The sequence below is a fragment of the Oncorhynchus mykiss genome, chromosome 10 (genome assembly GCF_057628025.1).
Source record: "Oncorhynchus mykiss isolate SJ-2025 chromosome 10, ASM5762802v1, whole genome shotgun sequence".
NCBI classification, from domain to species: Eukaryota; Metazoa; Chordata; class Actinopteri; order Salmoniformes; family Salmonidae; genus Oncorhynchus; species Oncorhynchus mykiss.
The window spans coordinates 52,386,846-52,400,541 of NC_143031.1; the positions used below are offsets into that span (position 1 = coordinate 52,386,846).

The 13,696-nt window shown below is 43.1% G+C and overlaps 1 protein-coding gene and 2 long non-coding RNA genes across 10 annotated transcripts in view; 1 reads left to right on the forward strand and 2 right to left on the reverse strand.

Annotated features, from left to right (window-relative positions):
* Positions 1-13,696, forward strand: part of LOC149980063 (uncharacterized) — a 145,175-nt gene that overhangs the window by 128,192 nt on the left and 3,287 nt on the right. For 6 of the 8 annotated variants that reach the window (XR_016483808.1, XR_016483806.1, XR_016483809.1 and 3 more), the window contains exon 3: positions 9,301-13,365. The exons of 1 other annotated variant lie outside the window; for it this stretch is intronic. This is a non-coding gene — a long non-coding RNA (uncharacterized LOC149980063). Of the gene's footprint in view, positions 1-8,762; positions 8,900-9,300; positions 13,366-13,696 lie in introns of those variants that run through there. One more of the 8 variants, XR_016483813.1, reaches the window with a different exon arrangement.
* Positions 1-13,696, reverse strand: part of LOC149980064 (uncharacterized) — a 200,878-nt gene that overhangs the window by 95,802 nt on the left and 91,380 nt on the right. The window lies entirely within an intron of this gene.
* Positions 5,851-13,696, reverse strand: part of adamts15a (ADAM metallopeptidase with thrombospondin type 1 motif, 15a) — a 34,446-nt gene continuing 26,600 nt past the window's right edge. Inside the window, exons 5-8 of the mRNA XM_021618976.3 lie at positions 13,168-13,345; positions 12,702-12,877; positions 9,244-9,419; positions 5,851-9,026 (exon numbers count right to left, since the gene is read on the reverse strand). Of these exons, the coding sequence (XP_021474651.3) occupies positions 8,225-9,026; positions 9,244-9,419; positions 12,702-12,877; positions 13,168-13,345 (1,332 nt within the window). The 3' untranslated portion in view covers positions 5,851-8,224. The remainder of the gene's footprint in view (positions 9,027-9,243; positions 9,420-12,701; positions 12,878-13,167; positions 13,346-13,696) is intronic.

Sequence of the window (13,696 nt, forward strand, 5' to 3'; positions counted from 1 at the left end):
TTGTCAAAACGTTTTATGGTACGTATTGCTTTTTTGTTTTTATACTTAATTTCAAAATAATATTTAAATCAATCTTAACAATGTGAAGAGGGGTTTGTTCTCCGCCCACTTCATTTTATGGATAAAGAATCGGCCATGAAAAATTAACAAATCAACAATGAACGTTAAATCAGGGTCCATATACTTTGATTCAAAATAAAACATAATATCAGAGTCTTTCAAATTAACATTAATAGGAACATAAAAATAAAAAATATCTACTACGAAATCTTCTGAAATAAGAACAGTCTCAAAATAAATGGTCAGGGAGTCTCTGGGTCACAATCAACAAATACACATTTGTGTATCAAAGCAAAATTACTTTCCCATTGTTCCTCAAATAGAGTGTATGATATACCATTTTTGTAGCTCTGAGTCTCTAGATTTATCCAATGTAAAAAACACAATTTCAAATGTTGCTACTTAAGAACGATTTGATCCTGTCGTTCACAAATACTAAACGACCCTAAGGAATGACTCTTGTTGGAGCTACAATGTCATCAAGAGAGTGTTTTATTGGATATCCCACTTCTGACACCATGTATTGGTTAGAAGATACCATTATGTTTTCCTTCATTAACATATTTACTCAGATAAAACAGCATTATGGGTATTGAAGTATTTCATCCTACAAGTGTGGCCTGAGGGGACTTTTGGGGAACTTTTGGCCTGTGTTTACTGACAGTTGAAGAAACTCCATCTATTCCGTAACACAGAGTGTATTAACAACAGACATTAAATTGAACAATCACTGAACCTTAGACACACAGAACCCCTTTGGGCCGAATGACTTCAAATGTTATATGCACTGGAGAAGAGGGGTGAAATTTGTTGTTATGAGTAGTATAGCCTAGTCCCAGATCTGTTTGTGATGTCTTTCCAACTCCTATAGCCATTATCCAGACTCCTATAACCATTGGACCAGGCTACAGTAGACCCTTTCTCCAGGTCAGCAATATTGTTCCCAGATGTATCATATTCTATTCCCTGACTTAGCACCCAGCAGACCTCCTCAGAGTTGAGATGTGCTGATGTGGGCCCTAAGGGCTCTTCTGATAAGCCCTTTAATTTAACATTCACCATATAGGCCTACCCTCATTCAGTACCATATGATACTGGTACAAAGCACTTTTTATTCCACAGCGATTATCCTTTAAACTGTCTCCAGAGAGAGCAGTTTGTCTGATTCAGTGATTCCGTGTTCAACCACAAAAACAGGAATCTGTTGCTGATCAGACGGAACCCAGAGAGAGAGAAGAGAGAACTGAGTCATCTGCTGACTCTTCTCATTCTAATTAGCTCCAGAGTTCTAGAACGGTTAAAAAAAATGTCTGTGGTCATTGAAGAAACTAAAAATGATGGGGGAAAGAAAAGAAAGAGGAGGAAAGAAAGAAAGAAAAAAGCTTGGATTTATGGGTCAGTTGGTTTAAACAGGAAATAAGGTGATGAGGTCGGATTTTCCTCCTCCTCCAAAGACTTCCCCCTCTTCCCATTCTATTGGGCCCAATAGATCCTAGGTTTAGATTCCAGGGCCTGTATTCAAAAAGCATCTCAGAGTAGCAGTGCTGATCTAGGATCAGTTCTGATTTGAGATCATAATGAATACGATTTTATGGACGCAGGGACCTAATCTTAGATTAGCACTCCTACTCTGAAGCAGAAGGTGGATGAGTTCATGATAAGAATGGCGCCGGAGGAGAAGGCTGCGATTTACGGGCTGCTGACCAACGAGTGGGTAAGCCGCCTCTACCATCCACCCTATTAGCCAACGTACAATCACTGGATAATAAACTGCATGAGCTGCGATCAAGACTATCCTACCATCGGGACATTAAGAACTGTAATATCTTATGTTTCACCGAGTCGTGGCTGAATGACGACATCGATATCATACAGCTGACTAGATTTTCAAATGGTTATGCTCACCTGAGGAAGAGTATCTCATGATAAGCTGTAGACCACACTATTTACCAAGAGATTTTCATCTATATTTTTCGTAGCTGTCTATTTACCACCACAAACCGATGCTCGCACTCAATGAGCTGTATGCGGCCATAAGCAAACAAGAAAATACTCATCCAGATACAGCGATCTTAGTGGCCGGGGACTTTAATGCAGGGAAACTTAAATCAGTTTTCCTAATTTCTACAAGCATGTCACATATACCACCAGAGGAAAAAAAAACTAAATTAAGCTAAAACTACATTAAAACTATTTTTAGCTACAGGGCTGTTTAACTAGCAGACTAGAATATGTTCCGGGATTCTTCCGAAGGCATTGAGGAGTACACCACATCAGTCACTGGCTTCATCAATAATTGCATCAATGATGTCCCCACAGTGGGGTACATACCCCAACCAGAAACCATGGATTACAGGCAACATCCGCCTCAAGCTGAAGGGTAGAGCAGCAGCCTTCAAGGAGCGGGACTCTAACCTGGACGCTTATAGGAAATCCCACTATGCCCTTCGACGAACCATCAAACAGGCAAAGCGTCAATACAGGACCACGATTGAATCCTACTACACCGGCAACGACGCTTGTCGGATGTGGCAGGGCATTGAAACTTTTAAGGACTTCAAAGGGAAGCACAGCCACGAGCTGCCCAGTTACACAAGACTACCAGATGAGCTAAATTACTTCTATGCGCGTGTCGAAGCAAGCAACAGTGAAGCATGCATGAGAGCACCAGCTGCTCTGGACGACTGTATGATCAAGCTCTCCATGGTCGATGTGAGTAAGACTTTTAAACAGGTCAACATTCACAAGGCCGCAGGGCCAGACGGATTACCGGGACGTGTATTCCGAGTATGCGCTAACCAACTGGCAAGTGTCTTCACTGACATTTTAAACCTGTCACTGACCGAGTTTGTAATACCAACGTGTTTCAAGCCGACCACCATAGTCCCTGTGCCCAAGAACCCCAAGGTAACCTGCATAAATGACCACCGACCCATTGCACTCAAGTCTGTAGCCATGAAGTGCTTTCAAAGGCTGGTCATGGCTCACAACACCATTATCCCAGAAACCCCTAGTTTGCATACCGCCCCAACAGATCCACAGATGACGCGATCTCTATTGCACTCCACACTGCCTGTTCCCAACTAGAAAAAAGGAACATCTATGTGAGAACGCTATTCATTGACTATAGCTCAGCGTTCAACACCATAGTGCCCTCAAAGCTCATCACTAATGTAAGGGAATAGTATGTAAGGACCCTGGGACTAAACACTTCCCTCTGCAACTGGATCCTGGCCTTCCTGATGGGCCACCCCCAGGTGGTAAGGCTAGTTAACAACACATCTGCCACGCTGATCTTCAACACAGGGGCCCCTCAGGGGTGCGTGCCCAGTCCACACCTGTACTCCCTGTTCACCCATGACTGCATGGCCAAGCATGACTCCAACACCATCATTAAGTTTGCAGACGACACAACAGTGGTAGTCCTGATCACCGACAGCCTATAGGGGGGAGGCCAGAGACCTGGCAGTGTGGTGCCAGGATAACAACCTCTCCCTCACCGTGATCAAGACAAAGGAGATGATCGTGGACTACAGGGTTGTAGTGGAGCAGGTTGAGAACTTCAAGTTCCTTGGTGTCCACATCACCAACAAACTATCATGGTCCAAACACTAAGTGAGTCGTGAAGAGGGCACCCCCTCGGGAGACTAAAAAGATTTGGCATGGGTCCACATATAATCAAAAAGTTCTAAAGTTGTACCATCGAGAGCATGGTTGCATCACCGCCTGGTATGGCAGCTGCTCGGCATCTGACCGCAAGGATCTACAGAGGGTAGTGCGTACGGCCCAGTACATGACTTGGGCCAAGTATCCTGCCATCCAGGACATATATCCCAGGCGGTGTTAGAGGAAGGCCCTAAAAATGGCCAAAGACTCCAGCCACCCTAGTCATGGACTGTTCTTTCTGCTACCGCACGGCATGTGGTACCGGAACGCCAAGTCTAGGTCCAAAAGGCTTCTTAACAGCTCTTACGCCCAAGCCATAAGACTCCTGAACATCTAATCAAATGGCTACCCAGACCAGTCAAAAGTTTGGACAGACCTACTCATTCAAGGGTTTTTCTTTATTTCTACTATTTTTCTACATCAGAACTATGAAATAACACATATGGAATCATGTAGTATCCAGAAAAGGACCCTTGATAAAGAGCTCTGATGGAGTTGGGGCCCCCAAAAGAATGCCCCAGATTTATTGAGAAGATGTTGTTACTAAAGCATCTGTATCTCCCAAGATGTGTCTCCCTGGAACAAGCGGTTCTTCAAACTGCTCAACGTTTTTTTTATCTTCTGTGAAGTGCATGCTGCACTGCTCAGAATTTCTCTAGATACAGTTGAGAGTTATTTGGCTGTTCCAGAGGAGCCTTCAACCAAACTCCATCATCCTGGACTGAAGCTAAGAAGCCAAGAACAAAACAATTCCGTCAGGTTTTTCTATTCCCTTAGCTTTTTTTCTCTTTCTTTATTTCGATCTACTTTTATGTAGGTCAGTTTAATCAAACTTTCTTCCTACTGACATAACAATACCTTCAGCTTGATGTAATAGTCCTCTCTGCAGCCTGGAACAATACCTCCCTCCTGGCTGACTGGCTGTACTAGCTAGCCTCTGACCCCTTTCTCTGTTTCTCTTTCTCTCTCTTTCTCTCAGTGAGAGCCGAGAGCCTGCCTATATATAACAGAGTAATAATGAAGTCAAACTGCCATACACGGCTTTGCTTTGGGAGGCTCCAGATGTAACATTTTCCTGCTTGCAATTTGGTTCCTTCCACACTCCCTTTCTCTTCCTCTCTCTCTCTGTTTGCCCTCTTTTTTGGATGATGATCCATATTTTTTACTTGCCCCACATTTCTTAAACAATGCCTGGAAAATTATATGCTATAAACATATGACTAACAGACACAACTACAAGAGAGAGAGAGAAAAAAAAACTTTGTATATTGTATACATATCCCACTGGGCATATGTCATTTCAAAGTGGATAATATTTGACAGCAAAGTTCAAATGGGAATACAATGTCAGATCTTTGTTTATTTATAAAACAGATTCATGTGTTATCACTGTGCTTGGTCAGAACCAAATGACCTGGATTGGAGTTGAGATTACATTAAAAGTACATGGTGCAAGTGATCAATGCCGTTTGAGATTCTGCACAGATTATTACAACAATTGTAAAGATCTCCCTAGACCTGCAACGACCTATGCATGCTATCTTGAACATGCACGCTTTATATGATTCATAAGAAGAAATGCATAGTTAGACAGTAGCCTCAATGTGGCTATGAATGTGTTCATCATTTTAAGGTTGAATGTTACATTAGTTTGAAAGAGATGTATCTTCTGCTTGGATAGTTCCATCTGTGCCACTCGGTCTACACTTGGTCTACAAATTAATAATTTATATGTTGAATTCATGTCTCCATCTCAACCAAAAATCGAAGTTAAATAATATGACTAAATCAAATCAAACTTAAAATGCACTTTAAATGAAGTTTGATTTGATTTAGTCCCATTCTTTAACTTGTATTTTTGGTTGAGATGGATTTGTGTATGTTTACCATGATGACATAATCCTGTGGTTTAAATTTTACCCCCAAAACAACAGTTTACATTGATTACTTTTTCAAATCTAATGTATTTTTCACATAGATTCCATGTCACAAAACATTGACAAATTACATTGAGTCAACCAGTTTGTACCCAGTGGGAAGCTTTTTCATTTATCGTTGGCAACAAGCCTGAGGACGACTGTGAGAACCAAAGATATTTTGCAGAGGGGAAAAGGGGGAGTGAACAGATGTGTAAATGTTTTTATTTGGAATAAATATCTTGATGTCAAATACAATTTAAAAAATTGCCAGCGTAGATAAACCCCCCCCCCCCCCAAAAAAAACATGAAAAAGTATTTACAATACTTATTTTGCGCAAAGCGGAATGGATGTATACATAGTATACAAAGACAGCCCATGCAAGGACATGACATTGCACTCTTTTGCTGTACAAAGTGCAAAAGATAAATGACAAATAAAATATTCCAAGTAATACAGGAACCATCGTGTAGATGGACAATGTGGTCCCTCTGAAGAACCAAAACAAGAAGCATATAATGGATTACAGGGGGTTTCATTAACTGTGTACAAAGAACAGCTTGCCTCTCGCCTTAGGGCTCCGGCTGTGGACAGGATGGAACAGAGAGCTCCAACAGAACACACATTCTGTCACAGTCTCAGAAAGATTAGGACATTTTTCTATACCAGTTTGATGATTTAATTTCAACGATAATAACTTGGCTATTGCAACTAAGCCAAACACTTTGACAGGATTTCAGAAGCTGCACCGCTGGCTCAACAATTGGAATGATAAGGGCAACAATGAACACACAATCAAACCCAGTGATAAAGATGCTTACATGCTTGCTATGTCCTAGTACAAGTTCAAATACTGCATCTATACTAGCACACTACTTGGAAGAATGCATGCCCGACACCCACTGCTTAATTCCTTGTGGTCTGCCAGTGCAGATATTGGAACACACTGTCTGTCCATGTGCATGTGTGGAGGGGACGGTGGGGAAAGGGAGAATGAAAGGGGAAAGGTATCTGCAAGTTAGCATTTCGTTGGACGGTGTACACTGAGTGTACAAAACATCATGAACACCTGCTCTTTCCATGACATAGACTGGCCAGGGGAATCTAGGTGAAAGCTATGATCCCTTATTGATTTAACTTGTTAAATCCACTTCAATCCGTGTAGAGGGAGGGAGAATCAAACAGGCTTAGTCAACATCAGTCTCTGCTAAACTGAACTGAACAACGTGGTAACGGCCGGTGAAGTCAGGGGCTGGGGGCGCAGCCTAACGTAGAGGATGATGACATCGCTGAAAGCTCTCTCTCTCTCGCTAACACACTGGTGTGGTGGTGACAGAGTGCAGACTACTACAGAGGCGTCGGTAGCGAGTTTCCTTTTTCCTGTCCCAGTTCGCTTCTAGGGACTGACTACACTACTGTATGGGGCTTTTTCTAAAGCAGCCAATAGGACGATTTTTGCATCTATTTCTGTAACAGTTTCCGTTACTGAAGTTCTGCTGTCTGTCAAAGTTCTGTAGAAAGTTAATGTCTTATGCTGCATCCAAGGACAGGTTTATTTCTGCTCTTCTGTATTGTTTGCAAGAGGAACACAAGGGAAACAGATATGATATCCCCATTGCACTACCCCTTTTTGTCATTACTAAAAAAACGTGTAGGCATATTTTCATGTCGTGGAGGATCAGAACACCATAGGAAAACAATTGTTTTCATGGATCACGGAACAGACATCCTATCATCACATTCTATGCTTCCCAAATTAATTCCTAATAAGAACATGTGAATTCTAGAACCAGGTGTGGAATAATTACCATGATACTGTATCTACTGGTAATATCCGGTGCAATAATACTCAGTACAATGCTCTGTATAGTACAACCATTTCTCCTGATTCTTATTCTACCTCTGGACGTAAAGGGGATACAATAAGTATTTTTGCAGTATAAAGTATTCTCATGCAGTACAAGGGCATTATGATCTTGGTCCAGTTAGCAGATGGTTTTTCCATACTGTATGTTTTCTTTATATTTTCCCACAATGTCTGGCTTCAGGATAAGTAGGTGAGAAAGCTGTGTGGACAGTTGGCTCGCGAGCAACTTAGAGTTCTGCTATGTCCCACAGAACCTGAACTTTACAACACCAGAGAGGGACAAGATGGTGCATTGGTTCCAGATTCATCAGGTCAACTGGATGGATTGCTGGCATATGGACATTCTAGAATACAATCTAGAATACATTGGGATTGTAACAAAAAATACAAACAACACCAACTGTTTCTGTAATATTGGCTCTTCAAAAGTGTTACCGGTAACCAACTAACCAATGACCTAAAGATTACAGCACAGTTCCCTCTCAGTCTCTCTGTCTTTCCAACAACATTGGGTCCTTCATTCTTCACATTTGTCCCATTCTGCAGGCAGATGCCAGATACACCAGAAACAAAGTTCAGGATCATTTTTGGGATTGTTTATTCTTGTTGGTTTTGTCTTTTCTTTGTCAAATGCATTTTTGAAAAACACACCAGTCCATTGAGGAGGGATAGTACTGTAGACTAGGAGGCAACAAAAGGAGGGTTCATGGTGTGTTAACAGGGCTTTAGGTGACAGAAGTCCAGTTCCTGTGGCTTACGTTTCCCCGCACTGCAGTGGTCCCGGGGCAGCTGCAACCCCGTCTGCGTGGTACAGCGCAGCGGCCGCCTCTTGAAGCCTTTCCCGCAACTCCTGGAGCAGGGCGACCACTCCCCAATCTCCCACACCGGACAAGGGTCACCACACACCCTGGTAGCCGAGGGCCTCACGATGGAGTCACAGTCCAGCCCTGGCTCTCCGTCCTGCCCCAGGCACTGCACCAGCCTCCCTTGCACCCCTCTCCCACACGTCACCGAACACTCGTCCCACATGGCCGCAGACCACTTACCTGGAATGGGTCCCTCAATACTGTATGAGGACTTCTTCAGGAGATCCCCTCCTTCTCCTCCCTTCTGCCCCCCGCCCACGTCCTCTGCTAGAACACTGTTATGTGACCTCGCCCGTTCCTCTTTCTTCTTGTCCTTGCTCTCGCGGGCTAGGTAGAAGGAGTAGCGGATGCGGGGAGGGGTCATTTGACCGACAGACAGGACCTCCACAGTGAGGGCCTCGCGGAGCGGCTTCACAGCCAGCAAGGTCTCTGCCAGGCCGGCCGTACCGCTGTACCTCAGCAGGCTACCCTTCACGATGATGTCCCTCTCCACGGCAGAAACCACGTAGTTCCCGTTAAGCAGGTACTGACCCTGGCTGTTCTTCACCGCCAGGTAGTTGTCATCACTCACCAGGCCCTTGTAGCCGCGCTGCCGTACGTCTATGTTGGATGCCCCCACCGGAAGCATAACCACAAAGTTGTAACCGTGTCTTTGGGGGAAAATAGAATACATTCATAAATCAGTAAAACCACTGTTATTAAACAGTTACAGTAATGTTAACAAAACCATTCCTTTTACATGGAATTCATCCAATCCATTCCTGTTATAGGAATTTGTGTCACTTGTAAACAATGACGACTTCCATGCAATACAAGATGGTTCTCTAAACACCTATGAGAAATTGCATAAATGGTCCGAGAACTCACATGGGTTTGGTGAAGAGTCCTGACACCTTCTTGCAGCTCTTGTTGTCACCTCCACAGGTGCCACACTTGTCAAACTTCTTGTTGGAGCCCAGCTTGCCGTCACAACCAGCCTTGATACACTTCCCCTGGACACACACTGCTGAGGAGTCTGGAGAACATGGGGTCCCATCCACCACCTGGGATACAGAGATAGATATATTTTATTACTCAACAAATGTTATGCAACATCAATAGCGGCAGGTAGCCTAGTGGTTTGAGCGTTGGACTAGTAACCAACAGGTTGCAAGATCGAATACCTAAGCTGACAAGGTAAAAATATGTCGTTTTGCCCCAGTCAACCCACTGTTCTTAGGCTGTCATGTTAATAAGAATTTGTTCTTAACTGAATTGCCTAGTTAAATAAAGGTAAAATAATAAATAAATAAAATTAAGTTCTGGGCTCTGAGATTAGTGTACATAACATACACAAACTATACATGCAAAATACCACACCTGAGGGGTATTTGAACGAAGCAGGTTTGAGGAGTTAGCGAGATAACTTTGGTCAACTCAGGATAACTGGTCATACGAAAGTGGAAAACCTTTTAGCCAGGTAAATTTCTATGCCCACGAATTCTTCAGAACTAACCTGCACCGGGCAGGCTAACTCCCGGAAAACTTACCCTGAGTGAAATGACTGAGCCGCGAGTTGAGGACCAAATGCAATCAGATTCTGTCCCTGTTGCAAAGATTGCGTCATCATTCCCTTCATTTGAGGAAGACGACTGATTAAATACTGTATTATTCAATAGTTTTTTTGCGTGTTAAAAAAAACAGTAGTGTTAAAATATCACATTGCACATTTAGTAAGAACACAATTAATTTAAAACATCACGCAACGTAACCCTTTTGTATGACTTAATAAAGAAATAAAAAATATCGATAGGAGTGGGGGAAAAATGATTGTGTGTTGATAAATAAGCACACCAAAGCACACAAAAGACGGCATTAACAATAAGTAATACAAAATAAAAAGTCTATTTCACACCATCAAAAAATAATTTTGATTTCGGCACAAATGAAAATGTGGCACTGACTCGCACATGGATTGATATTTCAGCATTGTCTCAATGAAGAGTTTGTTGTTCGACTTGCCAAGTGCGACATGCACGTGCAGTTAAACGCCTGCTAGAGTTAGCGGCAGGCGGACGAGCAATATCCACTGTCATAGTATGGATGAACCCTGAGCTGGAAAGCGAAGCTAACTGAAGCTGGTTAGCTTTAGAAAACCCTAAGTAGATGTAGCTTGTTTTGTGGGATACCCCTCTGTTCTGTCCTACTGTGATCATTTTAGACACGCTTAGACTGAGCAAAATATGTAGTTTTACATACAGCCTTATAGTTGGTTCTCACACCCTGAACATGACCCTACTAACGCATGATCAGCCTGTCTGGAGTGGAAGCAGTCGACCAGGTCAGTATGCTCAACAGTCTGTGTCGGCAGAGTCGGGACCATGGTGGAATATGTAGCTGATAACTCAACATGGTGTCTGTGAGTACTGCCTCAACTGAACTCAACTGCCTTTTTCCCATGACCCGGTCAAAACTGGGACCCAATTGAAGTCCCAATTTTTTAACCCTCCTGGTGTGTTCCGATCGAATTGGACCGATTTACAAGTATTCTCTCTGACAAATATAGTTAATTTAATCTTGTTGTCATAAGATTCCATGACTTTGTCCACACAGGGCATCTGAACACACAAAATACATTTAGATAATTTTCATAACATTTTGGGTGTTTTATTTAACTTTTGTACACCTGTGGTGTTCCTAGTCAAAAATTACAGATCATTATAAATGAATGGGTGAGACTACAATTACTGTATAAAATTGAGTGGCAACCCCAACGGGAACCTTTCCCCAATAGAATCTTTCTGCCACTGGAACCACACCTGTTGGCATTCTCACAAACATTCACAACATTGTTTCAATAATATATATAACTTTTCTCGCAGCTCTAGTATATGAAACCTTTTTGAGGCCTTGCTCACAATTCATTCTGTGGCAGCACAATGACCAAACAATATACTGTATGTGAGGCTCTTGATCATATATTTGATCATGACACTGGTGAGGAAGAGAGAGGCCTTGTTAAACTTTGACACAAAGTAGTCTGTGATAAATAGCACAATATGTTTCATCTGAGTATTTGTTAGAGTCAAAATAATCCATACATTATGCTTTTTTTACTCAAAAATTAGTTGTGTGAGCTCAGGTCAATGAGGCCTACAGGCCTTGTAATGTTCACAATAACTTAAGTTGATAAAAAGATCTAACACAACATTAGGTGATAACATTAGCTATAATGGGGTGGTCATTTTGGACAGGGAACACAGAATTAATTAACATGAAACGAACACAACAGGAGGGTTAAATAAACATACTTGTTCTCAGAAACTCTGTTCCAGTATTGACCAGTAAGAGCTCTTACCCATTCATGTCTCTCTGCATATCTGAAAGCCTGATAGTGTGACGGCAATGTGAAGTGGAGTTTGTGGACTGTGGAACCCGCAACTCCATGCCGTGACTGAGGCTCCTGCTCTGTCTCACTCCACACCACTCTATCTGAACAAGATAAGCCTTGTCTCCATGCCCTCCTTCTCTCTCTACATTCCCTCCTCATTCCTTTCTTCTTAGACGCTGCTCTCTTAGGTCAGTTCATCTGCATGTACGTGTGTGTGTGTGGGGGGGGGGGGGTTGTCACATCATCTCATAATGCTTGACTGCCTGCAATTGTTCTTTTCATGTCTTTACTACTGATACTGTACTGTAACATCTGCAATACCAGTAAAACATTATGCTTTAGTAATTCTGGACAAAAACATATCTCAGGTGGTCTGGCCATGTGTAGGAGAGGTCTTCACGGATATACCCTAACCCGATTACCCGAGATCCGACACGATATTCGAACAGGTCAGATATTCTGTAGTTGACCCTTGGATCCCGGGTTTGATCACGCTCGGTCGCCAGGGATTTCGGATATGTCTGACAATATGTGAAATACCGACCAGATCCAAAACTGTATTTGAAGAAGAAAATATCCTGATGAAAATAAATATTCCCCATGAATCACGTTTGCTACACATGGCAGTTGTCAAAAGCATGAATCTCTCTCCTCTGCCTGTCTGCCTCTTTCTCTGACTGGCTTGATCTCTCACTGTAGAGGACATGCTACATTGTTTCAACTGGGCCCTCCCAAGGGGGAAGTGTTCAGGTAGCATATTCCATGATGTTTCCACTGGAGATATGAAATCAGCAATATGTTGTTATTTCATACCAAGGCGCAGTGGTTACTTACGCCCATCGAGAAGGAGAGTGTTGGAAAGATCTTTCAAACCCAGTGAGGAACTACTGCTTACATTTACACACAGACCAGGTACTTTTTTATGTGTTACTTTTATGCGTGGCTGCTAACTAACCTTGGGTGCAAGAACGTAGAAGTATCCAGTGCCGTTGGCCCTGCAAATGAGCTTGCACTTGTCCTTGGGGGAGACCCCGGAGTACTTGGGGACCCAGACCACCGAGGGGGTAAGCCGGTTGGTGTTGAGGCTGAACCCGTTAAATGCCTCACACTGCTCCTCGCGGTAGCTTTTACCTAAGACAGGGAGAGAGAGGTCAGATGTTAGAGGTGAGGAACAACCATACAGTCATGTTGATTTAATGTGTACTGTCCCAGTAAAACAAAATGTAACAAAGTAAAAGTAATAGAGTAAAGTAGTTATAGGTTTTGAGAGATGACCTGGCAGGGATCACCTCTCTTGAAGCAAGGTACAACATGTTGCCATGGTCCGGAAGAAGTGGAGTGAGCTCATTGACCTTACAAAATGTCCCAAAGGGAATAGAGAGGATTAAGTAATTAAATATAGGTCTTGGGCCGACTCTTACCTGTGTCAGAGCAGGGGTTCAGGCTACAGGAGCGGTACTTGACCCGGACCCCTTGGCAGTATTTGCCCCCGTTGGAGGGCACTGGGTTGTTACACTCCCTCTTGGCCAGTTGGACACCCCCGCCACACGTACGGGAGCAGGAGCCAAACGAACCCCACCTCCCCCACCGCCCGTCCACCTGGGGTGAGGTTATAACAGGTTATTATACGGCTATAACAGTTATCAAAGTGTTATTACATGGTTCTTATAAGCGATATGACAACATGGCCTATGTCAGTGGCCAATGCTCCAGCGTGAGTAAAATACCTAAATAAGTATGTTTGACAACATGGGGCTTGCGTCATTCACACCACAGTGGAAGGGCATTCACATCTCTACTGACATGACATATCTCACACTGGTGTGAGAATTGCTTGAAAGCTTGAAGTGTTTGAAGTGTGTTGACGAGTGTTGGACGAGCGAGTGTGTGTGTGTATGTGTGTGTGTGTGTGTGCGTGCCTGCCCACCTGCATGTGCATGCATGTGCATA